This window comes from Phyllobates terribilis, unplaced genomic scaffold (genome assembly GCF_046119375.1).
Source record: "Phyllobates terribilis strain yellow unplaced genomic scaffold, ASM4611937v1 Scaffold_3__8_contigs__length_932513732, whole genome shotgun sequence".
NCBI lineage: Eukaryota > Metazoa > Chordata > Amphibia > Anura > Dendrobatidae > Phyllobates > Phyllobates terribilis.
In genome coordinates, this window is record NW_027362763.1 from 815,974,465 (window position 1) to 816,001,566 (window position 27,102).

The following is a 27,102-nucleotide window of genomic DNA, read 5'->3' on the forward strand; positions in this document are numbered from 1 at the left end:
ACGTATAGGAACTGCAGAACTAACATGCACATTGATTGTAATGTGTCAGGGAGACACAACGCAGAAGTAGTAAATGAGCAAGGTACCATTTGTTCTACTTACCTGAAGCATTGCAACCGGTGGGTTATAAACTTCAGTCTGTGTTGTTATTATTGACGTTTTGGGGACAATCGGACTCTGCACAGTGGTAGTAGGTACAGGAGCGGGTGCAGGCTCTTTTAATGCAACTGGCTCTGTGTTTCTCTGTGTCTGCCAATCTACAATGGACATAAAGGATGAGGTTAACAAAGATTCCCTTTAACACATGCACATATACTTTCTTCCAAACCGGAGCCTGCTGAAACCTCCTGTTAGCAAAAACTTTGTTTGCCTTTCTATTGTCCTCCTAATCACGACCTTGTGTCTTTAGTCATGCGTTTTTTCCAGCACTTTTCCAAGCAATTTTGAGCATCACTTGGAAAGTGCTTGACAAGTTGGTCACACAATATAAATCCATGCAACCGGCATGGATTTATATTGTGTGACCAACTTAGATGCTTTAAATGCTGCATCTATAGTAAAAAAAAAAAAAAAAAAAAAGAATTAAAACGTTAAAAATCAAAAAAGCCTGTATACTCACCTCTCCAGTATCCTCCCGACGGCGTCCTCTCTCCTCGGAGTCCTGCAGTGTACTTGCAGGACCTGCGGTGACGTCATTTAGTCAGCTGATGGTCAAGCGACCGCTGACGTCAGCGGTCAGGTGATGGTCGCGTGACCATCAGCTGACTAAATGATGTCACCGCAGGTCCTGCAAGTACACTGCAGGACTCCGAGGAGAGAGGACGTCACCAGGAGCAGACCAGAGAGGTGAGTATACAGTTTTTTTTATTTTTAACTTTTTTATTTCTTTTTTCACCCCGTGGTAGCCGGGATGAAGAGGAGTTGTAGTCGCCTCTTCATCCTGGGTACCACACGGACCGCGATTACGCTGCAAATTCGCAAATTTAATTGAAACGCAGCAAATCCACATATGCCTGTGGGTTTGCTGCGTTTCAATGTTCCTCAATGGCCGCAAATTTACAGCGTAATCGCGGTAGAAATGGTCATGCTGCGTTTTGCAACGCAATGCGAGTTCAGCGCGCAAATTAGTGCAGCATGTGCACAGCACATCCGAATTCACATTGTTTTGCATGGCAGACGGTTTTACAAGCGTTTTCGCGGCCATAAAAACGCTACAAAAACGCTACGTGGGCACATGGCCTAATGGTCAGCACCTAAACCCAGTTATTTCCGTCTTAGATATAAAAGAACATGGGAATAACCCTTCAACAAATTCACTATACAAAAAAAGAAAAACTATTTTAAATACTTAGTTTTACCATTATTGACAGTCTCCTGATCAATCATTCCTCCTTCTGCAAAGTCATCTAAGTCATCCAACTTGACTTTCTCCCAAGGTATATATGTGACACCAAGATCAACATCCCAGAACTGCTTGTACTCTGTTTTCACACCTTTATTTAAAGCCCAGGCAATCTAGGATAATGACACAATTGATAATGTAAAAAAAAACCAGTACATTTATGTCAAAACGTTCAAAAACAATTACAGTACTTAACCCCTTATTGACGCAGATATTTTTTTATTTTTATGCTTTCATTTTTTCTTCCTTTGTTCCAAGAGCCATAACTTTTGTTACTTTTTCATCCACATAACCATAAAGGCTTATTTTTTGCAGGGCTAGTTGTAGATTTTAAAGACACCATCTATTTTACCATAAAAAAAACTGAAAAACGGGAAAAAAAGTGGAGTGAGATGGTGAAAAAACAGAACTATGTCACTGTTGTTTTTTTACGGTGTTTAATCTGTGGTACAAAGGAAAAAAGTACCTTGCAATATGATTCTCCAGGTCAGAACGATTAAAGCAATACCAAACTGATAACGTTTTTTTATATATATTTCAATGGGTAAAAAAACTTGTGAAAAAATGGTTTGTGTCTCCATTTTCTGAGAGCCATAACTTTAATATTTCTGTCCTGGTTGAGGGCTTGTATTTTGCAAGCTGAGCTGTAGTTTTGATTGATACAATTTTGGGGTACATATGAAATCTTGATTGCTTTTTACAGTATGTTTTCAGAAGTCTGGTATTTTGTTTTTTTCTTTTTAGGCTATGTGCCCACGATGCAGAAATGAAGCAGATATTTTCCGGAGCATTTCCGCATGTCCTTGGCAAAAAAAACGCATGCGGATTTTACACGCGCTTTTGAAGTGTTTTTACTTGCGGATTTGCCATGCGTTTTTCCAATGCATTGTATAGGCAACGCAGAAGAAATGGTCATGCTGCGTTTTTTTCCGCACCTAAAATGCACGCAGAAAAAATCCTGAACATGTGCACAGAACTTGCAAAATGTCATAGGAAGTCATGAGATAAGATGTGCAATGCGTTTCTGCTGCATTTCCGCACGGAAAAAAAACGCACAAAAAACACACCAAATCCACATAGTGTGCACATAGCCTTAAGGTTTTACATATGCTTTACTTACTTTTACATGTAGATTGGACACAATATCAATTATGTTTAACATTTGTTTATTTCTTTATTGAATCAGCGATCATTTGATTGCTTGTACTATATATACTAAAAAACTATTGTACTATAGTATATAATGAAATAGTGGTGGCAGAGCTTCACAGGACTAAGATGGCAGTTTTGTGGGCCTTCAGCAGGCCCATCAGTTTCCCGTTATGATGGTGCAGCGGGGGAACGACGCGCACATGTACAGGCAATGGTGTCATTTAGATCAGAGCTGTAACACAGCTGCCATCTGCTTGGTATGAACAGGCTCAGCCCCTGAGCCAGCTTCATACAGCCCACAGAAACCGATGACAAAAATATACAACACAGGCAGTTAAGGAGTTGAAATGATTTCAGCAGTATATAAATTTGTATAAATCTTAAAGTAATTTTACATGGATGACAACTTTTCTATTGGCCAGGGCAATAATAAGGAGCATATTTAGAATTGATTGGTGTCCAATATTTCAGAATCCCAATGTAAAACTTTTAACATTTCCAATTGACAGTTGAACTAAAAACCTATTTTATTATTTTGGGAAAACTGTATTACTGTAAATAATAAAACTTTGATAGGATAATAGAAATGCTAAATATCTACCTTGATAATTTTGGATCCAATCTTACAAGATCCTGAACTTAGCTTCTGAAGAGCTCGATAAGCATCTTGCCTGTGAACCATGCAAACGTATGCACAACCCCGGGGAGGAATCATCTGTTGAGGAAAATTAATGGTTAAATGTAATTTTAAAAAAATATGTATATCTGATTGCAGTATCAGACACATAAATGGTCTTGTTCTATAATGTCGCACATATCAGGTTAGAGTGATGTATATATCTTAAGGTTATTCACTACCCTTATATCAAGGACATAGTTCTGCAACATCAAATCAATGGTGGTCCTACACTAACACCTCCACTGATGAGCTGTTAACAGTCACTAGATCTGAACAGTGTTTGGAGCAAAACAGTACAGCTCTGTACCCCATTTAGTGGCTGCAGCCAAGATCTGCAGCTCAGCTCCTATTCAATTGTTAGTTCATCAATATGGAAGTGGTGGACAACCCCTTTAAATCTATGTACACTTTTGAACCTATTTAGATAAAAAATCCATAAAATGTTATTTAAGTGTTTAAGGTCTAAAATGCAAATATTCCTTTCTCATACTGTATGTGCTACATTGTCAGTGTGTAATGTAAATCATATATTTATAAGGAGACAAGACACTGGAACCAGAGCAGCATGGAGACGTGGCAGAGGGGAGGACTTAGTCAGGGAGCTGAGGAGAAAAACAGCGCGTGTGCAAGTTCTGAGGTGATTCTGACGCCGAAGAGAGAGGCGGGAGGAGCAACAGCAGCGTCCGGAGCTCCTGTCAGGAAGAAAGATGCCGCGTATCCCTGGGCTGTGGAGTCGGAGTCAGTATAAAATGGACCAACTCCTAAAATATATAATACATTGGGTACAGTAGTTCAATGCAGTTTGTGGGGAATATTTTTTCATAAGAATTTGGGAAAGTTATGAAATGTCCTATAAATGTCTGTCCTATCCCTGATCTAAGGGTGTAGACTTTTAGCTGAGATTAATCTGTGCTACAGTAAATTTATCACTTAAACATGAGCCATGTATGAGGGAGTCGGAGTTATGGAAATTGAGGAGTCGGAGGTTTGGCTTACCGACTCCATAGCCATGGAGTATCCGCCCCGCCCAGACGTTGACGGTCAAGCCCCAAAGACCCGAGCGATGCCAGTCAAGGTTTCCCGCCCAAACGTCGACGGTCAAGCCCCGAAGACCCAAGCGATGCCAGTCAAGGTTCCCAGCCCAGAGGTCGACGGTCAAGCCTAAAGACCCAAGCGACGCCAGTCAAGGTTCCTCACCCAGGTGACGTCGGTCGACAGAACGGGAACAGGTTGCAGCGACACGATTCTCAGATGTGTGCGCCAGTGACAGGACGTCACAGAAGCTCCGGAGTTGTCAGATCGGAGATTCACAGTCGGGTCGGCGACCAGGAAGGACGTGCGAGATGGGCCATTACCTCTGACAGAGACATATGGTACCGGGCACAGATAGAGGGAAAGACGGTAGTCATACGGGGACCAGCAGACGCCAGAGCGGCATCGCAAAAATGGATAGAGAGTTACGGGGGAAACGGGCAGTGAGTTGAGATAGGAACAGAGTTTTGCAAAAGCTTTAAAAGACTGCCCCTAGCCAAGTATAGTTAATGACAATCTAGTACCCCTTCCCTTCAGTAGATCATTCCAGCCCCTGAATTCTAGTGTATTCTGATAATTTATTCTGTTATGTGATTTCCTGCTTATTTTACTGTCAAATGTTGTAAAGAAATTGTTACCATATAATACGTGTTTTACAATTAATATTAGTTGTTAAATAAAAGAAATATACTTTTGTTCCACCTGTGTCTACGCTGTTGTATTCTGGTACTTGCTTATACATTACCGGATTTTCAGTTGCAGAACAAATTTAGTGTCCACTTACATTGATAGATTCAATCTGTCCAAACTCTTCAAATACGTTGGTTAGATCTTGCTGAGTTGCCTTTTTGTCAACTTGTCCCACCCATAATGTTGTGCTGCACACTGAAAATAAAGAATCAAGAAAATAAGATGTTTTTAAAACTTTTAAAAAATGACGTTGACAAGTTCCTGTGTAAGGCTGTGTGCCCACGATGCGTTTTTAAGCGTTTCCGCAGCGGCAAAAACGCTGCAGAAACGCTTAAAAAACACATGGTAGAAGGCCTGTGATGTTCCCCAATGATAATCCATTGCGGATTATCATTGCGGAAAAAAACGCAGCACTACCAATTATTTTACGGAAGTGCTGCGTTTTCGCTACCATTGACTTGCACTGAAACGCATGGATTATGCATCACTGCATAAGTAGATGCACATTCCACGCGTTTCAATGTGCGGCTGGTACCCGGGTCTAGAGGACAGGAGACTCTCCTCCGGACACGGGTACCATAGAACCTGTGAAAAAAAGAATGAAATAAAAAATAAATGTTATATTTACCTTCTGATGGCCCCTGCTGGGCTCTTCCTCCCTTGCCGGCAGATCGCGGTGGACTGAAGGACCTGCGCTGACGTCATAGTCATGTGACGGCAGGTCCTTCAGTGTACCGCGATTTGCCGGCAGCCAGGACGGAGCGAAGCAAGACTGCGGGGGCCATCGGAAGGTAAGTATAGATTTATGTTTTTATTTTTAACCATTCTTTACAGTCACACTATATAAATCCATGCCGTTTGCATGGATTTATATAGTGTGACCAAGTTGACAAGCACTTTCCAAGTGATGCTAAAATCGCCTGGAAAGCGCTTGTCAACCCACATGTGGAAATGCCAGTGAAGAACGCTTCACATCCGCATGTCCCTGGCAGGAAAAAAGCATGTACAATCCGCATGTACAATCCGCATGTACAATCCGCATGTACAATCCACATGTACAATCCACATGTACAATCCACATGTACAATCCGCATGTACAATCCACATGTACAATCCGCATGTACAATCCACATGTACAATCCGCATGTACAATCCACATGTGTTTTTTTCTGCCAGGCAGATGTAGAAACGCTCAGGAAAAATCCAGAGCATTTCTGCATCGTGGGCACATAGCCCTAATTCTAAAACTAACTTTTGGACATACCACTCAGCGTCTTGGATTGAATAGGAGGCAGCCCTTTTTTCAGTCTTTCTTTCTCTCTATCCCGTGCTCTTCTCTCACTTGAGTATGACCTGGAAGTCTTATGCTTTCTTTCCCTTGACCTTGACCGAGAACGTTTTCTATGTTTGCGCTTCCTCGATCCGGAACGAGATCTAGAACGTCTTTTTCTAGGTGATCTTGGCAAATATAAAAATTGAGACAAGTTTATAATAAATGGGAAAAAAGTAATAATTTACTGCTGTGCAAGCTGGTATACATTGTAGAATCTTGTTTTCCAATTTCTGAATGGATGCTGGAGTATTTCACAGAGTAGTAGTGACACTAACAGTAGAGAAACTTCTGCCGTAACATTCAGTGTTATGTGAGTTACTAATAAAGAGTATTCATAATTTGTAATCCCCTTGCTGGATCTGTTTAATCCGCTGTGCGCTCGTAAAGAAATGTGAACTGGTGATGAAGAAGGTGGTCACGGGCCACGTGCTATTACTTGTTTAGCACTTGTATATGTTCTTTTTTGCGCAAACAGTGTATATTCTGGATGCCGGTGACACATTATGTGACTATAGTCTCATTCACTCTACAACCCCTACAGAATGCTAAATTAATGAACTAAACGTCTTGTAAAGAAAGAAATGTCATTATGTTTCACCTAGATCGTGATTTGGAACGGGCCCTCATCTTGTCATCTTTAATCATTTTCTTCTCTTCCTTTTCAAACATCTCTTCTATTACATCTTGCATTTCTTCAATATCCATATCCTGTTAACAGAACAGAAAAGTCTCAAATTAACATTTCCTTACAGCAACGCTTATCATCCACAGAGATCAGTGATTTAAAAGTGAGGTTGTTTGGTAATAAAGATTAAGCAAGTAGTAAAAGATAAGTAGTGAGGAGCAAACGAGCTCGCCACTACTCGGTACTCGCCCGAGCATCACGGTGCTCGACAAGCTCGGCGAGTATTTCCTGCATGCTTAGGTGGGAGCTCGGTCCCTGCCCTGCATGTTTGGAGCTCTTTAGAGAGCAAATGGACATGCAGGGATTGATTGTCACGCACTGTAATGCTGTAGCCATGTTGGTTGTGGCATTACAGTGATTAGCTGGCCGCATAACGTCATCAGGTCTAAGACCCGGTGACGCTAGGCTCATCACAGTCTACTCCTGAAACAGGCAGAGTAGGGAGAGATGCTGCTGAGTGACGGAGAGAGAGATTTGCTTGTTTATTAGTTAGTGTAGGTATTCCACAACATATATATATCCATCTGAACTCACAGTCCTTCTGAGGACTAATCCAGTTGCATATATTCAGTGGTGATAGCAGGAGTTAGGCAGGCAGGGTTTGTCGCAGACAGTGTATACAGCACAAGAGGGTCGATTGCACGTTCTGTTTTCTGCTGCTGTTACAGATATTTGTAGATATAGCCCCAGATATCAGGGGCCAGGGCTAATTTTTTTTTTTATCTTAATCCTGATTATTTGCTTAAAAAGCAAGGCAGGCAGGGTTTGTGGCAGTACAGTCATGGCCAAAAGTTTTGAGAATGACACCAAAATTAAATTTTCACATGATCTGCTGGCCTCTGGTTTTTATTAGTGTTTGTCTGATGTTTATATCACATACAGAAATATAATTGCAATCATATTATGAGTACCAATAGGTTATATTGACAGTTAGAATGAGTTAAGTCAATATTTGCAGTGTTGCACCTTCTTCTTCAAGACCTCTGTAATTCTCCCTGGCATGCTCTCAATCAACTTTTGGACCAAATGCTGACTGATAGCAGTCCATTCTTGCATAATCAATGCTTGCATTTTGCCAGAATTTGTTGGTTTTTGTTTGTCCACCCGTCTCTTGATGATTGACCACAAGTTCTCAATGGGATTAAGATCTGGGGAGTTTCCAGGCCATGGACCCAAAATCTCTATGTTTTGTTCCATGAGCCATTTAGTTATCACCTTTGCTTTATGGCAAGGTGCTCCATCATGCTGGAAAAGGCATTGTTGGGCGCCAAACTGCTCTTGGACGGTTGGGAGAAGTTGCTCTTGGAGGACATTCTGGTACCATTCTTTATTCATGGCTGTGTTTTTAGGCAAGACTGTGAGTGAGCCGATTCCCTTGGCTGAGAAGCAACCCCACACATGAATGGTTTCAGGATGCTTTACAGTTGGCATGAGACAAGACTGGTGGTAGCGCTCACCTCTTCTTCTCCGAATAAGCTGTTTTCCAGATGTCCCAAACAATCGAAAAGGGGATTCATCAGAGAAAATGACTTTGCCCCAGTCCTCAGCAGTCCACTCCCTGTACCTTTTGCAGAATATCAGTCGGTCCCTGATGTTTTTTCTGGAGAGAAGTGGCTTCTTTGCTGCCCTCCTTGAAACCAGCCCTTGCTCAAAGAGTCTCCGCCTTACAGTGCGTGCAGAAGCCCTCACACCAGCCTGCTGCCATTCCTGAGCAAGCTCGGCACTGCTGGTAGTCCGATCCCGCAGCTGAAACAGTTTTAAGATACGGTCCTGGCGCTTGCTGGTCTTTCTTGGGCGCCCTGGAGCCTTTTTGACAACAATGGAAGCTCTCTCCTTGAAGTTCTTGATGATGCGACAGATTGTTGACTGAGGTGCAATCTTTGTAGCTGCGATACTCTTCCCTGTTAGGCCATTTTTGTGCAGTGCACTGATGGCTGCACGTGTTTCTTTAGAGATAACCATGGTTAACTGAAGAGAAACAATGATACCAAGAACCAGCCTCCTTTTAAAGTGTCCAGTGATGTCACTCTTACTTAATCATGACTGATTGATCGCCAGCCCTGTCCTCCTCAACACCCACACCTGTGTTAATGGATCAATCACTACAACGATGTTAGCTGCTCCTTTTAAGGCAGGACTGCAATGATGTTGAAATGTGTTTTGGGGGTTAAAGTTCATTTTCCGGGCAAATATTGACTTTGCAAGTACAGTAATTGCTGTTAAGCTGATCACTCTTTGACATTCAGGAGTATATGCAAATTGCCATTACAAAAAATGAAGCAGTAAATTTTGGAAAAATTACTATTTGTCTCATTCTCAATACTTTTGGCCATGACTGTATATGCAGCACAGGAGGGTCCATTGCATGTTCTGTCTGTTCCTGTTACAGATATTTGTAGACATAGCCCCAGATATCAGGGGCCAGAACTAATTTTTTTTTGGATCTTAATCCAAAATGCTTAAAAAGCAATCCAGAGTACACAATTTTTCTGCTCCATTTGCTTGTTAGCAGTGCAGAATACAGCCAGATCTTTTCCATATTACAGCGATAAAAATACAGAAATTTGTAGAGAACGTGGAAAATATTGACCTCCATTTACAGTTTGTTGCAATATGTCAGTGAAGCTATTCACACGTGGTTGCTGTGAAGAATAGTAAACTACAAGCCCGCTATTTAAAACTGTGGTTGTCCGTCAGACGTGTATCACATATAACTGAGATCCAAATTCAGCCATTTCTGTCCTCCATTTACAATTTGTTGCAGTGTGTCACTGAAGCTATTCACATGTGCTCGCTGTAAAGAATAGTAAATTACAGGGCCGCTATTTAAAACCGTGGTTGTCCATCAGACGTATCACATATAACTGCGGTCCAAATTCAGCCATTTCTAGTGAACGTGGAAAATATTGTCCTCCATTTAAAATGGGCAACGTGCGTGGCAATGGAAGGGGAAGTTGACGTGATGGTGCATGCAGAGGCAAGCTGAAATTCTGCGACAACAAACACCCATATCTTGTCGCTCGACCTTCCTGTCCCAATTACTAGGGGACCGCAGAACACCACTATTGAACACACAGCAGTGTCAAAAGGTTGTTGGTTGGATAGTAGATAATGCTCCCAGTCACTTTGCCGCCGCCACCACCCCCCTATCTTCCACACGGTCAAGTCTCAGTAGCCGTGAGTCTGAAACGCATATTCCTCACCTGATCCTCCTTCCTCCCACCATGCCGAGTGCCCGGAGACTACTGATCTACTCCAAAGAGCTGTTCACTTTTCCATTTATAGATTCGGGCCTATCGCCTGGCCAGCTTCAAGCGGGGCAAGAGGAGAATGCGCGTAGCGATGCCCAAATATTTGAGCAGCAATGGTCACACGAAGGCAACGGTGGGAAAGTGCAATTACTGTCGCAAGAGGTGGATGATGACGAGATACAATTGCCAGAAAGTCAGGAGTAGGACAAAGGTGAGGAAGTGGAAGACGAGGTGGTGGACGATACAGTCACTGACCCAACCTGGCAGGGGGACATGCAGAGTGAGAACAGCAGCACATAGGGGGAGGGAGGCGTAGCACCACAACAGGCAGGAAGAAGTAGTGTGGTGGCCGCAGACACAAGGCGGGCAAGCGATCCCCATAACACCAACACAAAGGAAGTTGCCAGTACAACTATTAGGTCTTCCCGAGTCTGGTACTTTTTTAAAGACTGCAGATAACCCCAAAAAGGCCATTTGCACCATCTGCCAGGCCAGCATCAGCAGAGGTAGCAAAACTACCAGTCTGACCACCACCAGCATGATCAGACACATGACTGCAAGGCACCCAACTAGGTGGGCCAAACGCCAGAGTCCAGAAACAGTGTCTGCGGGTGACACCACTGCTTCTTCTGCTGTTGTGCGGGCCCTGGGTCAATCAGGGTTGCCCCCACATTCTGCAGCTAATGCACCTCCTCCTCCTCCTATTCAGCATCCATCACTGAAATGACTACATCAGTCACAAGCTGGAAGCACTGCAGCACTGCCTCGGCCAAGTGGCAACAGGCTGTGCTGAAGCTAATATACTTAGGTGACAAATCGCACACCGCTGAAGAGTTGTGGACAGCTCTGAAAGAGCGGGCAGATCTGTGGCTGACACCGCTGAACCTACAGCCAGGCATGGTCGTGTGTGACAATGGCCGGAACCTGGTGGCGGCTCTGAAGCGAGGCGAGCTCACACACGTACCATGCCTGGCCCATGTGCTTAACGTCGTATTTCAGCGGTTTCTCAAAACCTACCCGGATCTGCCTGTAAAAGTACGCCGCGTGTGCCCAATTTAGAAAGTCAACTACAGCTTCCGCCGCCTTTGCCATGCTTCAGCAGCGTTTCCAGCTTCCAGCTCACCGACTGGTGTGCGATGTCCCCACGCGTTGGAACTCAATGTTGCAGATGTTGGGAAGGATTTGTGAGTAGCAGAGGGCAATTGTTGACTACCAGAATCAACACGGCCGTCGATATTCAGGTCAGCCTCCACACATAAGACCTCAGGAGTGGGCATGGATGTCAGACATCTGTGCCATCCTCCTAAACTTTGAAGACTCCACCAAGATGGTGAGTGGCGACGACGCCATAATTAGCATCACCATCCCGCTTCTTTGTCTTCTGAAAAGCTCGCTGCTCACAATTAAAGAGGATGCATTGCAGGCGGAGCACGATGAGATGGAGCAAGGAACCATACAGGGTGACTCCATACAGCCCAGTATCATCTCATCCCAATGTGGATTGGGTGACAATGAGGAAGAGGAGGGGAAGGAAGAACAGGAGCTAGTTTCCTGCGCTATAGACAGTACTACCTGCACAACTGTCATACCGTCTGTTCAGCGTAGATGGCCTGACGACAGGGAGGAGGATGAGGAGAAGAGCATGGTCAATCGTCCTCTTGGTGAGGACATGGAAGTCTTGCCTGTTAGCAGTCTGGCACACATGGCTGAGTTTATGTTACGCTGCATTTCCCGTGACCCTCGCGTTCTCCAAATTTTGGGTGAGTGTCATTACTTGTTGGTGACACTTTTAGACCCAAGCTACAAGGAGAACTTTCTATCTCTTACTCCGGCGACGGACAGGTCTGCTAAAATGGGGCAGTACCAGAAGGCCCTTTTTGCGGAATTATTAAAAAAATTCCCATCTGAAAACGCTGGCAGCAGAGGTCACACTTCGTTGGACAACCAAGGAGTACAGGCGAGAGAGACACAAATGCAATCCAGCAGAGGCAGGGGAACACTGTCAAAGTTATGGGACAGTTTTCTCAGACCCTACCATCGCACAAGCCCTGATGCGTGGGGTAGTCTCACAAGGTGGGAAAAGTTTGTGAAGATGCTGAAGGAATACCTTGCTGACCGTACCAACGTCCTCCGTGATTCCTCTGTGCCTTATAATTATTGGGTATCCAAGCTGGACACATGGCATGAACTGTCTATCTATGCCTTGGAGGTCCTGGCCTGCCCTGCCGCTAGCGTTTTGTCAGAGCAGGTTTTTAGTACCGCCGGGGGAATTATAACTGAAAGGCGCATCCATCCGCCTGTCAACTGAAAATGCTGACAGGCTGACTCTTATAAAAATGAACAAGGGCTGGATTGGGCCAGACTTCTCAACACCACCGAATGACAGCAGCGGAACATAAACTCAAATACAGTGTCTTTTTTTGGAGGTCTAACTCTATTCCCATGCACCTCTGTTTTCACACCCAGACATCAGTATGCGTTTCCTGATTTTGTCTATTTGCTCCTGTCCTCCTCCTCATTCTCCACCACCTTATCTACCATATCACCATATCTACGTCTCTTGCAAAGGGCATTGGAGTGCCTCCAAATTTTTGGCAGCCATTGCATTCACTGCATAGGCAAACAGTATGGGAGACCCACTTCCTAATAATGGAACATTTTTTTCATGAGGTCCTCTGACCTCTACGTCTCTTGCAAGGGGCATTGGAGTTCCTCCAAATTTTTGGCAGCTGCTGCATTCACTGAATAGGCAAACAGTTTGGGAGACCCACTTCCTAAAAATATGAATATTTTTTTCATGAGGCCCTCCGACCTCTACGTCTCTTGCAAGGGGCATTGGAGTGCCTCCAAATCTTTGGCAGCCGTTGTATTCACTGCATAGGCAATAACAGTATGGGAGACCCACTTCCTAATAATGGGAAATTTTCTTTCATGAGGCCCTCCTCTACGTCTCTTGCAAGGGGCATTGGAGCACCTCCAAATTTTTGGCAGCCATTGCAGTCACTGCATACGCACGAACAGTATGGGAGACCGGCTCCTTTCTAATGGGAACATGTCGTTGCTGAGGCCCACCACTCTGTGTCTTTAAATTGGTATTGGGGTTTTCATAAATTTTAGCAGCCGTTATACTCACTGCATACCCTATAACAGTATAGCAGAACCGCTCCTTTCTTATGGGAACATGTCATTGCTGAGGCCCACCTCTATGTGTCTTGAAATTGGTATTGGGGTTTTCATAAATTTTAGCAGCCGTTATACTCACTGCATACCCTATAACAGTATAGCAGAACCGCTCCTTTCTTATGGGAACATGTCATTGCTGAGGCCCACCTCTATGTGTCTTGAAATTGGTATTGGGGTTTTTCTTATATTTTGGCAGCCCTTGCAGTTACTGCATGGGCATTACCACTATAGGAGACCCACTCCTTTATAATGGGAACATTTTTTTTTTACTGAGGCTCTCCTCTATGTCTCTTCAAAAGGGTATTGGGGTGCGTCCAAATTTTTGGCATCCCTTACAGTCACTGCATACGCCATAACAGTATAGGAGACCCAGTCGTTAATAATGGGAACAACAAAGAATAGCCGGCTGATGGCTCTCTTACAATAGCGAGGGCTGACTGCTGGCCCTATAAAAATAGGCTTTGTGACTTTCAGAGTCCATCCTTCATAAATGAAACAGGATGTGTCTGATCATATCTCACACATCACATGGCCAGATAAGGTAGTAAAATGATAAAATTACATTTACTGATGAATGTATTTTTCACCGCTGAAAGAAATGCAAAAGTGCAAAAACGCATCAAAAACTCTACATGTGAACATAGCCCAAGGTGTGGAGGATTATTTTTGTTTTTGGTTATTTATTTTGCCTTATATACAAGTCATTGCCCTGGAAAGGATGTTCCTTAACATTTTCCCAGGAAAATCCATATTGGTTTAGTTTTATTGTGAGTCCGTAAAAGTGGCATAATACTCTGACAACATTGTTGACAGCAGTGACCTGGGAGTCAGAGATGCTTCTAGGGGTCTTCCCCATGCTGTTCCCATGTCATTTCAGCACTGTTCCCATCGATTTGGGCAATTTTTAGGCCCTCTGCAGACCGCCGGGGTGGGCCGCTGGAAAAATGCTCGAGTTTCCCATAGACTTACATTGGGCTCGTTGCTCGGACCAAGCACTCAAGCATTCTAATTTGTTCGAGTCGAACAACAAGTAGCCAAACATTTTATTGCTCTCCCATCACTAGAGGTAACTCATCAAGCCTGGCTTTTAATACAAGCAGTCTTGAATGCCCACTGTAAGTAGAGTCGCGCTCCTATTTTTAATAAATTTGCCGCTTCTTTCGGCTATTTATGTGACAGAGACTGAAATCTGAGCTAGATAGAAGTTGGGTAAATTTCCACTCTAATTTAAGTAAATTTTTAGCAAAAATTTTAGTGAATCTATTGGGTTCCTACTGTGCCTACTTTTTGGAAAAATGGCAAAGCCGACAGAAAACCTCAAAAGTCAGTTTAAAAGGAGCAGCATAAAATATTGACAGATTCACTGATTCAGAGATCTAACACTTAGTTGCTTCTGTGTAATACTTTTTAAAAACTAACATCTTAAAGGGAATCTGTCACCCCATTTGAACGTTCTTAGCTAATAATATGGGCATACAGCTTGTATAAAGATGAAACTAGCCATACCTGTATGCCTCCTTGAGGATGACTTGTTCATTAAAAATCATCTTTTTCCGTTTTGATCTTCCAGGCTATGGGGCGTATGCTGCCTGGAAGATAAGACTGCCTCCTCTGTATTATACTGGACCTCTCCTCCCCCCTTTTCCCTGCTTGCCTTTTAAGTCAGGTGCGCAGCCGGAAATCCCACGCCTATGCATTATGCCTGCTGTTTCTCCTGTGCACTATTCCGCCCTTCTCAGGGCAGTGTCTTCAATTTTCTTGTGCGCAGGTGTGCAACTTTTCAGAGCGCGGGAGGACATAGGGGCTGCCCATAGTATTAACTAAAAACGCTAAATTGGGATGACCGATTCCCTTTAAGGATGTATCTCTGTTTAGCGTGCTGTCCGTATGAACAACATACTGCACACAGGTAAAAAAAAAGTCTATGTGCTATTATTGCACGTGTGATTTTCTGCTATGTGAGGAAGTGATGGTTAGAGAATTGGCAGGTTTGTTTTAACATAGCCAAATGTTAACATTGCACAGCCGAAAACGAGTCCGTTCAGAAGGCAGGAGTGCTAGGTATTCATAAAATGCACATTCCCATTGCCTTCCTGCTGCTGACTGGAAGTTTTGGCCATACACATGGTATAAATAGAAGAACCTGGATGCAGAGATGTGAACACAATGATTTTGGACACCTCTCTCCCAAATAATCTCATCTTGTAGCTTAGGTGGCCTTTCCTGCATAGTGTAACAGTACTGCTCCATTCTTCTCATCATGCAGTGCAGAAGAATAATCATCTTTCCTTGCAGAGCAATGTCACATTCTTCTTCCCCAGAGATCAAAGTGAAGCAGCCTTACCTCTTGTTGTAATGATAAAGAACTGTGGAGCTGTGCCTCTTTCTCCATAAAGGCCTGACTGTCATCTTGTGATGGAGTAGCAGAGTTTTCGGACTCAGACATCATATCCTGGCTCTCCTGAGTGGTCATCTAGATATGCATGAGGATATTTATTATGAACCAAACATTACTTTTCAGCATGCAAATTGCTGGAGTATAACATTGTTACAAAAAAAAGAATGTAAGTCTCAGGTATCTCCAAATGTGTTTGTACAAAAATATATTAACCCTTCACATCCACCGACGGTAAATACCGAGGGTTGTCATGGCAACTGGAGGTCAAATGATGACCTCCGGGTCTGCCAGCTACGGTCGCCTGTTAGACTCACCCAGAAGAAGGGTCTTAACAGGCGATCTGTCAGTGTAAAACTGACACTTCTCATGCATTGCAATACTTACAGTATTTATTGCAATGTATGAGACCAGCAATCAGAGAAAGTTGAACTTCTACACAGGGACCAAGTAAAATAGTAAAAAATAAATAAATAAAGGGAACACTCAAATAACACATCCTAGATATGAATGAATGAAATATTCTCATTGAATACTTTATGTGCTGACAACAAAATCACACAAAAATCATCAATGGAAATCAAATTTATTAACCAATGGAGGCCTGGATTTGGAGTCACCCCCAAAACTAAAGTGGAAAAACACTGTTTGGGAGCATGGCAGGGCTCAGAAAGGAAGGAGTGACATTCTGGAACGCAGACTTTGATGGAAAGGTCTGTGGGTGTCATGTCGTGTTTGGCGAACCTCTGATGTGCCTAAACAGTGGAAAAACCCCACAAGTGACCCCTTTTTTGGAATTTATCTAGACATGTGATGAGCTTGACACCACAGGTGCATCACAGAATTTTACAACCATGATCTGTGAAAATGAAAAAAATATATGTCTCACAAAAATGTTGTTTTAGCCCCAAACTTTTTCATTTTCACGAGGATAGTAGGAGAAAATGGACCCCAAAATTTGTTGTGCAATTTCTCCTGAGTACGCCGATACCCTATATGTGGTCAAAACTACTTTTGAGGCACAGTGCAAAGCTCAAAAGAGAAGGAGCTCAGATTTTCTGGACTTGTTTGAGGGTGCCATGTCACACTGGCAGAGCCCCTGGGGGCCACAACAGCAGAATTACCCATAAGAGACTCCATTTTACAAGCTAAACCTCTCAATTAATTCATCTAGGGGTGCAGTGATCATATTGACACCACAGGTGGGTCACAAAATTTTATACCATTGGGCAGAGAAGAAAAAAATAATTACATTTTTACCCCCAAAATGTTGTTTTAGCCCCCGATTTTTCATTTTCACACTGTGAAATGGGTAAAAATGGCACCAAAATTTGTCCCACAATTTATGCTGAATGTAGAAATACCCCATATGTGGTTGTACAGTACTGCTTAGCCACGCGGCAAGACTCGGGAGAGACAGAGCGCTATTTGCCTCTTGGAGTGCAGACTTTTCTAGAATAGTTTGCAGACTCCATATATAAAGTGCAAGAAGAGCAGAATCCCCCCTCAAGTGATCCCATTTTGGAAATTATACCCCTTTGGGAATTTATCTACAGGTGTAGTGACGATTTGTATGTGTTCCAGAAACAAGCAGCAGTGGATGTTGTTGAGTGAAAATTGCAAACTGCCGTTGTAGTGACCTGTACGTTGTAGTGACCAGTATGTTATACCTAGCTCATTCTTCTGGAGACATGCATCCATAAACTAGGCGGGCTCTCATCGCTACAGAAATGCCAAACATGTAGACACTAACTGCGGTTTAGGCATACTGGGACTCAGAAGGGATTTGGATTTGGGAGCACAGAATTCACTTGATTTCTTTTGGCGGGCAAGGAGCCATTTTGCTTTTCCAGAGCCTTTGTACTACCAGTAAAGTGGAAGCCCCTTAAATTTCCATTGACAGATGATGGATCTGAGTGCGGGCTTTTTTTTGTGGATTAAGTAGAAGCTTTTATTGGGAAGATTTTACATAACATTTGGGATCACATTTATCCTGTACTCTATGCTGAGCAATTACATTGGGGTTTCCATCTAAATCTCTGAGTGATGTGATTCAGATGAAACCCCCGAGAGATCCATTCACTATAATTAGGCAGCAGAGTAACTATGAACTCTGTCTGGCCTTTGTTCAGCGGTGTCTTTTTTTATTTCAGAGGTGCACAAAACTGTGTTCGACATCACTTTTATACACGTCAAAAAAACCCAACACAGCCGGATAACAGGCGTGACATCGTCCACGGTGCCTCCATCTGCCTCATTATATGAAATTTTCCACCGGGGGTTCTGTCTGAATCAATTATTTCAGAGATCTACACAGAAACCCTGGTGTAGGAAATTTTCCGCTGGAGGTTCTGTCTGAATCAATTATTTCAGAGATCTACAAGGAAACCCTGGTGTAAGGGCTCAGAGTAGAGCGCAGGACAAATGTGAGCCGAGCCTTACTGTGATCTTTGGGAGGCCGAATGAACAAATCAACAGCAGGTGAAGAATCGGTTTTATTTAATTTTTTACGATGTTCGTTGTGCGGTATAAGTGATTTAGACTACTTTATTCTTCGGGTCGGTGCAATTACAGCAGTACCAGATTTATCTCAGGTTTTTATGTTTGGCTGCCATCACACACTAAAATGTCCTTTTTTTTTTTGCAAAACCCAGTTTTTGCATCACCATATTTTGAGAGCTATAATTTTTCAATTTTTCGCCCGAAAGAGTAATGTGAGCGCTTGTTTTTTGTGGGACAAGTTGACGTTTTTAATTGGTAACATTTTCAGGCACATGAGATTTTTTGATCATCTTCTGTTCTGATTTTTGGGAGGCAAAATGAACAAAAACCAACAATTCAGGAATTGTTTTGGGGTTTTTTTCTTATGTCGTTTCGTGTCTGGTAAAATTGATAAGGTAGTGTTATTCTTCGGGTCAGTACGATTACAGTGATACCACATTTATATAGTTTCGTTATATTTTGGCGCTTTTACACAATAAAAACTATTTTATAGAAAAAATAATTTTGCATCGCTAATATTCTGGAAGCTATAACGGTTTTATTTTTCCACTGATGGAGTTGTATGGCTGCTAATTTTTTGCGGGACAAGATGGAATTTTCAGCGGAAGCATTTTCATTTACATTCCTATTTTTGATCACGTTTTATTTCACTTTTTGCTAAGCAGTATGATTATAAAGCATAGTTTTTTGCCTCGTTTTTTTTTTTTCTAAAAAAAAGTTAAGACAGTTTTATAGGTCGGGTCGTTCCGGACGCAGCGATACCAAATATGTGTACTTTTTTGTTTATATTTTTTTTCAGAAAAATATTTATTTATGGGTACAATATATTTTTATTATTATTTTATTTATTTATTTATTTATTATATGTTTTTACATTTATTTTCCTTACTTTTTAACTTTTTCCCACCATGTGACTTTCACTTTTTGCATGCTGATCAGTTATATAGCATAGGAATGCAGGAGAATTCCTATGCTATACAAACTGTCAGTGCTGCACTGACAGACAAACTTGTTAGATCATGCACTGAGCATGATCTAGCAAGTTTGCTAACTCTGGTGACCCAGATGTCATGATGACATTGGGTCACTATAGCAACGACTGCCCCCCCCCTGCAATGACGTTGTGGGGGGTGCCAAGCCAAGGGCAGAGGGGGCTTCCTACCTCTGTCTGCTATCTAAATGCTACGATCGATTTTGATTGCAGCTTTTAGGTGGTTACAATGCGGGAATGGTGCGGCAACGCTCCTGGCACTGAGTGTCGGGTGTCAGCTGTCAGAATCAGCTGACACCTGACAGCGATAGCACGTGCACAGCCTCTGTGCGCGCTAAATCACCTGGACGTATCCATATGTTCAAGGTCGGTGAGTACCTACCGACCTGGACATATGGATGCGGCCAAGGTCATGAAAGGGTTAAGGAGTGCATGAAAGTGTAGTCGGTCACAGTTTTGTGCACCTCTAAAAAGAAGGACACCGCTGAACAGAGGCCAGACAGAGTCCAGAGTAACTGTGCTGCCTCATTATAGTGAATGGATCACTTGGGGATCTCATTTGAATCATGTCATTTAGAGATTTAGATGGAAAACCCAAAATATGTGCTCAGTGTACAGTGCCGGATAGGTGTAATCCCAAATGTTATGTAAAATATTCCCAATAAAAGCTTCAACTCAATCTACAAAAAAGCTAGTCCCCACTCAGGTCCGTCATCTGTTAACGAAAATATAGGGGGTTTCCACGTTATTGGTAGTACAAAGGCTCTGCAAAAGCGCTATGGCTCAACCACCACCCCCTAAAAAAGTCCAGCAAATTCTGTGCTCCAAAATCCAAATGCCCCCTCCTTTCTGAGCCCCACAGTGTGCCTAAACCACATTTAAGGTCCATGTTTAGCATTCCGGTAGCGATGAGAGCCTGCCTAATTTACGGGGTGTGTGCCTCCAGAAGCACAAGATGGGCACAACGTACTGGTCACTACAAAGTACTGGGAAAACAATAGTAGATTTGCAATTTTCACTCAGCAACATCCATTGCTACTTGTTTTTTGAAAAACACCCATGGAGTGAAAATCATCACTACACCTATAGATAAATTCCCATAGGGGTGCAATTTCCATAATGGTGTCACTTAAAGGGGGTATTCTGTTCTTTTGGTACTGTACAGGGGCTCTGTATATGGAGTACACAAACTATTCTAGGAAAATTTGTTCTCCAAGAGTCAAATAATGCTCAGTCCCTCCCGAGTCTCGTCGTGTGGCTAAGCAATACTGCACAGCCACATATGGAGTATTGCCATGTTCAGTTGAATTGTGAAACTAATTCTGGAGCCATTTTTACCCTTTTCCCCATTTAAAAATGTAAAAGCTCAAGCTAAAACTATTTTTTGTGGTAAATTTTTTTTCTTCACCGCCCAATGGTATAAAATTCAGAGACACACCCGTTGTGTCAATATGATCATTGCACTCCTAAATTAATTCATTGGGGGGTGTAGTTTGTAAAATGGGGTCAATTATGAGGGGGTTTTGCTGTTCTGGCACCTCAGAGACTCTACTATTGTGACATGGCACCCTCAAGCCATAACAACAAAATCTGAACTCCAATATGGCGCTCCTTCCCGTCTGATCTTTGCACTGTGCCTCAAAAGTAGTTTTTGACCACATATGGGGTATTGTTGTCATTCGTGGGTGTTTCTGCTGTTTTAGCATTTCAGGGGCTCTTCAAATGTGACATAGCGTCCACATCGTATTCCAGTCAAAATGGCGTCCATTCCCTTCCGAGCCGTGCACCCAAACAGTAGTTTTCGAGTTTTCATATGGCATATCACTGTACTCAGGAGACATTGCACAACAAATTGTATGGTTTATTTTCTCCTGTTACCCTTGGGAAAAGAAAATGTTCTGGCTAAAGCAACATATTTGTTGGAAAAATGTGTTTTTTTTATTTTCACAGCTCAACGTTATAAAACTCTGTGACGCACTAGCCGATTGAAGGTGCTCACCACACATCTAGATTAATTCCTAGAGGGGAGTGCTTTCCAAAATGGGGTCACTTGTGGTGGGGTTTCCACTGTTTAGGCACATCAGGGGCTCTGCAAACACGACATGGCGTCCGCTCTCGATTCCAGACAATTTTGCGCTTCAGAAGTCAAGCGGTGCTCCTTCCCTTCCGAATCCTGCCATGCGCCAAACAGAAGTTTTCCACCACATATGGAGTATCGGCATACTCAGGAGAAATTGTACAACAAATTTTGGTGACTAATTTTACCTTTGTGAAAATGCAAAATTTGGGGCAAAAACAACATTTTTGTGGGAAAAAGTAAAATGTTAATTTTTTCATTCCTTAACTCTTGTGAAGCACCTGAAGGGTTAATAAACTTCTTGAATGTGGTTTTGAGCACTGGTGCAGTTGGTAAAACGGTGTCACTTTTGGGTATTTTCTGTCACATAGGCCGCTCAAGGTCACTTCAAGCGGTTGGATTTGAAAATGATGTTGGAAAAATGAGAAATTGCTGATAAACTTTTAACCTTTCTAAATTCCAAGGGAAAAAAATGTTTCAAAAATGGCGTTAATGTAAAGTAGACATGTGGGAAATGTTATTTCTTATCTATTTTGTGTGATCTGGTTTAAGGGCTTAAAAATTAAAAGTTTGAAAATTGCAACATTTTTGCCAAAATTCCATTATTTTCACAAATAAATGCAAAAAAATCAAACTAAATTTACCACTAATATGAAGTACAATGTTCCTGTTTTATATTTTTTGCTCCCCTTCTTCCAAGAGCCATAGCTTTTTTTTTTATTTCTGAGTCAATATGGCCATATGAGGGCTTGCTTTTTGTGGGACGGAAAAAAAAATCCAAGTGAGGTAAAATTGCAAAAAAAAGTGCAATTCAAAAATTGTTTTTTTTCTTTATTTACCATGTTCTTAATATGGTAAAACTGACCAGGCAATATGATTCCCCAAACCAGTACAAGGATGCAGATACCAAAGATGTATAGTTTATTTTTTATTTACGTGGTGAAAAAAAAATTAAAAAATTTGTATGAAAAAAGTTTTTGCGTTATTCGCCATTTTCCAAGACCCATTGCGTTTTAATTTTTCAGTATCTGGGGCTGGATGAGAACTTATTTTTTTGCGCACCGAGCTGACGGTTTTATTTTGGGGTAGAAACGATGTTTTGATCGCATTTTGTTGCAATATTGCTGCAATGAAAAAACAGTAATTCTGGCGTTTTGATTTTTTTCTCATTACGCCGCTTACAGGTCGGATTAATCTAATATATATAATTGTCTTATCCCGTCTGTCTGTCTGTCTGTCCTTCTGTCCAGGAAATCCCGCGTCGCTGATTGGTCCGGCTGTGGCCAATCAGCGACGCGGCATTTCAGAAAAAGATGGCGGCCGTTAGCGGCTCATCTGCCGCATGGAGGTCAGCGGCGATGCAGCCGGCTGCTCGCAGCATAAGTCCCCTGACCGGAGGCGCCGCTGACCTCCATGCGGCTACCGTCGGGAGATCAGCACCCGGCGCAATACTTACCCCTCCCCGTGCCTCCGCAGCAGCTTCTGTCTCTTCCGCTGCAGCTCTGTGATGTCTCAGGTCAGAGGGCGCGGTGACGTCTTTCCACCGCGCTCTCTCCTGAGCGGTCACAGCGCAGAGCGGGAAGATGCCGGCGCGCGTGAGGAGTCCAGAGCTGCGGCAGCACCAGCAGGTGAGAAGTGAGGTGAGTATTGGATTTTTTTTTTTATTGTATGGGGGCATAGGGCATTAAATGGTGGGGTGGGGGTGTGTGACATCGTGGAGGGGGCATTATAAACGAGGGGGGGGGTGACATCCTGCATGGGGCACTATGGGGGGGGGGTGTGACTTCCTGCATGGGCCATTATATAGGGGGGATGTGACTTCCTGCATGGGGCATGATAAGGAAAGGGGGGATGTGACATCCTGCATGGGGCATTATAAGGGAGGAGGGGATGTGACATCCTGCATGGGGCATTATAAGGGAGGGGGATGTGACATCCCGCATGGGGCATTATATGGTGGGGGGGGAGTGAGATCCTGCATGGGGCATTATAAGGGAGGGGGGGATGTGACATCCTGCATGGGGCATTATAAGGGAGAGGGGGATGTGACATCCTGCATGGGGCATTATAAGGGAGGGGGGGATGTGACATCCTGCATGGGGCATTATAAGGGAGAGGGGAATGTGACATCCTGTATGGGGCATTATATGGTGCGGGGGGGAGTGACATCCTGCATGGGGCATTATAAAGGAGGGGGGGGATGTGACATCATGCATGGGGCATTATGTGGGTGGGGGGTGGGGGGAAGCGACATCCTGCATGGGGCATTATAAGGCAGGTGGATGCTCCCCGGTCCTCACTAACACGGTTCGCTGATTGGTCGCAGCCGCCGGCCGCGACCAATCAGCGATATCGGCGCCAAATTTAAACACCGCTCTGCTGCTTGCTCGCAGCCGGCCGTCGCGACCAATCTGCGATTGTGGCGCCAAATTTAAACACGGTCTCCGGCCAATTGGCGGCAGATTTAAAATAAATACGCCATCGTCGGGAGACATATTCTAGAATACCCGATGCATTAGAATCGGGCCACCATCTAGTTTACTTTATATTTTGATAAATCTGACATTTCTGAACGCAGTGATACCAAATATGTGTATTTTTTCTAATTGTTTTATTTTCAATGGGTCTCAAGGAGGGGTGATCTGAATTTTTGTGTTTTTTTAAATCTTTTTTTTTCTTTCACTTTTTACTTTATTTAATAGTCCCCTTAGGAGACCTGAAGCAGTCCAATCGTCTGTGCTATACACAGCAGTGCTGCTGCACTGCTATGAGGAGCAAAGATCACAATCTCCTAGGAACGTCGGCCACGGGCTGGCATTCACAGGTGGATTGTGAGGACAGGTACGGGGGTATTCTGCAGATTCCCGAGCTGTAATGACAACCTATCAGCGTCCTGCGATCACGTGAATGGAGCGCCGATGGGCAGGATCAATGACGCGCTTCCAGCCAGCTTGTGTTAAATGCCGCTGTCAGTGATCGATCATGGATCCACCACCCGCTGTTGGAGGCACTTGAAGGCTAATAAAATCAGCCATCAAGTTCAGGGAAAGATGCAGGCTCCAAATTTTGCAAAAGCAGGGACACGGCTGATGACATAAATACAGTGGTGTGAAAAAGTGTTTGCCCCGTTCCTGATTTCTTATTATTTTGCATGGTTTGTCACACTTAAATGTTTCAGATCACAAAACAAATTTAAATATTAGACAAAGATAACACAAGTAAACACAAAATGCAGTTTTTAAATGAAGATCTTTATTACTATTATGGGGAAAAAGAAATCCAAACCTACAGGGTCCTGTGTGGAAGAAATGATTGCCTCCTTAACCTAATAACTGGTTGGGCCACCCTTAGCAGCAAAAACTGCAATCAAACATTTCCAATAACTGACAATGAGTCTTTTACAACGCTCTGGAGGAATTTTGGCCCACTCATTTTTGCAAAATTGTTGTAATTCAGTCACATTGGAGTCATATTGCGAGCATGAACCGCCTTTTAAAGGTCATGCCACAGCATCTCAATCGGATTAAGGTCAGGACTTTGACTAGGCCACTCCAAAGTCTTAATTTTGTTTTTCTCAAGCCATTCAGAGGTGGACTTGCTGGTGTGTTTTGGATCATTGTTCTGCTGCATAACCCAAGTGCGCTTCAGCTTGAGGTCACAAATAGATGGCCGGACATTCTCCTTCAGGATTTTTTGGTAGACAGCAGAATTCATGGTTCCATTTACCACAGCAAATCTTCCAGGTCCTGAAGCAGCAAAACAGTCCCAGACAATCACACTACCACCACCATATTTTACTGTTGGTATGATGTTCCTTTTTTGAAATGTTGTTACTTCTACACCAGATGTAATGGGACATAAACCTTGGCAATCATAAAGAGGTTTTCTAACAAAGCTGAGATGAGCTTTCATGTTCTTTTTGCTCAGCAGTGGTCTTGGATCTCTGCCATGCATGTCATTTTTGCCCAGTCTCTTTCTTATGCTGGAGTCATGAACACTGACCTTAACTGAGGAAAGTGAGGCCTGCAGTTCTTTGGATGTTGTTGTGGGGTCTTTTGTGACCTCTTGGATGAGTCGTCGCTGTGCTCTTGGGGTAATTTTGGTCGGCCGGCCACTCCTGGGAAGGTTCACCACTGTTCCATGTTTTCGCCATTTGTGGATAATGGCTCTCTCTGTGGTTTGCTGGAGTCCCAAAGCTGTACAAATGGCTTTATAACCTTTTCCAGATTAATTGATGTCAATTACTTTGTTTCTTATTTGTTCCTGAATTTCTTTGGACCGCAGCATGATGTCTAGATTTTGATGATCTTTTGGTCTACTTCACTTGGTCAGGCGCGTCCTATTTAAGTGATTTCTTGATTGAGAACAGGTGTGGCAGTAATCAGGCCTGTGTGTGACTAGGGAAATTGAACTCAGCTTCACAAAGATGTGACAAACCTAAATAAATTTATGTTTTATGGGGGGGGGAATCACTTTTTCACACAGGGCCCTGTAAGTTTGGATTTCTTTTTCCCTTAATAATAAAGACCTACCTTCATTTAAAAACTGCATTTTTGGTTTACTTGTATTATCTTTGTCTAATATTTAAATTTGTTTTATGATCTGAAACATTTAAGTGTGACAAACATGAAAAAGAGTAAGAAATCAGGAAGGGGGGCAAACACTTTTTCACACAAATGTATATACGTCATCAATCATGAAGGGGTTAAATGCTGGACTGTCACAAATATTGGATAACTTGTTTAATTGGTATTTACTTTGTTACTTTGTACATGGACCTTGTAAACTGTGATCTAAAGAGAGGAAAGTTTCTTTCTTTGATATGGCTGTCACTGTATTTTCTAAAACCATCCAAAGGTTAGGTTCTGTTCACATGTTGTGAATAGTGCAGAGGTACAGATAGGAGTCTGAATAAAGCGATGGTAAAGCATGTGCCCTGCCACGCCATTCAAAGTCTATGGCGATGATGGAGACAGAAAAGTAGAATCTATTCCAGCAATCCTACATTGACCCTTTAAGATTAAATTTCTTTAAGGGTACAAGCCCACGATCAGGAATAGTAGCGTTATTGGACGCTGCGTATGTTCGCTGCGTCAAAAACACTGCGTTCTAAGTACCGCACTTGGATTTAGGTAATATGCAGATTTATTGCATCTTATGAGATTCTATTGTGGAAAATATGCAGCTACAGAAATACATATTCTGTGGCTCATAAACCCGCACCGCTGGTAAGTTTACGCAGCGTTAAATAGAAGCACAGCGGGCATGGGATTCTATAAATCCATCCACTGTGCTTGCAATGTAGAACACAGTCATTTGGACACAGCGAAAATATGCTGCATCCAAAACGCTACCATTCCTGATCGTGGGCACGTACACTTAATTTTCTGTAAAGACCAAACAACAGAAACATAAATAAAGGAGACAAAATGGCATTGATTAAAAAGCTGAACTGGGCTGATTTGCTCAGTTCATCTTTTTCATAAAAGTATTCTTTTCTCATTGAGTTTTTATAACTGGAAGTTCGGAAACATCCATGGAAGACCACATTTTTACATGTGAACGCAGTATTACTTTACAGACAACGTACCTTCGGTGTATGCTGCTGCTGCTGCTGCTCCAAGAACTGATGACGTAGATGCTCTAGATTTTGCTGCTGCAAATGCTCCGCAAGCTGATGGAAAAGTGAATTGTTCATAGAATCTGGAACATGGGGGCTGAAAAAGACAA

General features: G+C 42.9%; 1 protein-coding gene across 4 annotated transcripts in view; it reads right to left on the reverse strand.

Annotated features, from left to right (window-relative positions):
• SCAF8 (SR-related CTD associated factor 8) overlaps positions 1 to 27,102 on the reverse strand; it is a 438,319-nt gene that overhangs the window by 273,037 nt on the left and 138,180 nt on the right. For all 4 annotated transcript variants that reach the window (XR_012318088.1, XM_073672436.1, XM_073672438.1 and 1 more), the window contains 8 exons: positions 26,963 to 27,089; positions 15,752 to 15,880; positions 6,887 to 6,996; positions 6,220 to 6,413; positions 5,050 to 5,150; positions 3,156 to 3,269; positions 1,359 to 1,515; positions 103 to 257 (listed from right to left, as the gene is read on the reverse strand). Coding sequence is in view for 3 of the 4 variants with exons in the window: in XM_073672436.1 (XP_073528537.1) it covers positions 103 to 257; positions 1,359 to 1,515; positions 3,156 to 3,269; positions 5,050 to 5,150; positions 6,220 to 6,413; positions 6,887 to 6,996; positions 15,752 to 15,880; positions 26,963 to 27,089 (1,087 nt within the window). In the remaining variant the exon portion in view is untranslated. The remainder of the gene's footprint in view (positions 1 to 102; positions 258 to 1,358; positions 1,516 to 3,155; positions 3,270 to 5,049; positions 5,151 to 6,219; positions 6,414 to 6,886; positions 6,997 to 15,751; positions 15,881 to 26,962; positions 27,090 to 27,102) is intronic.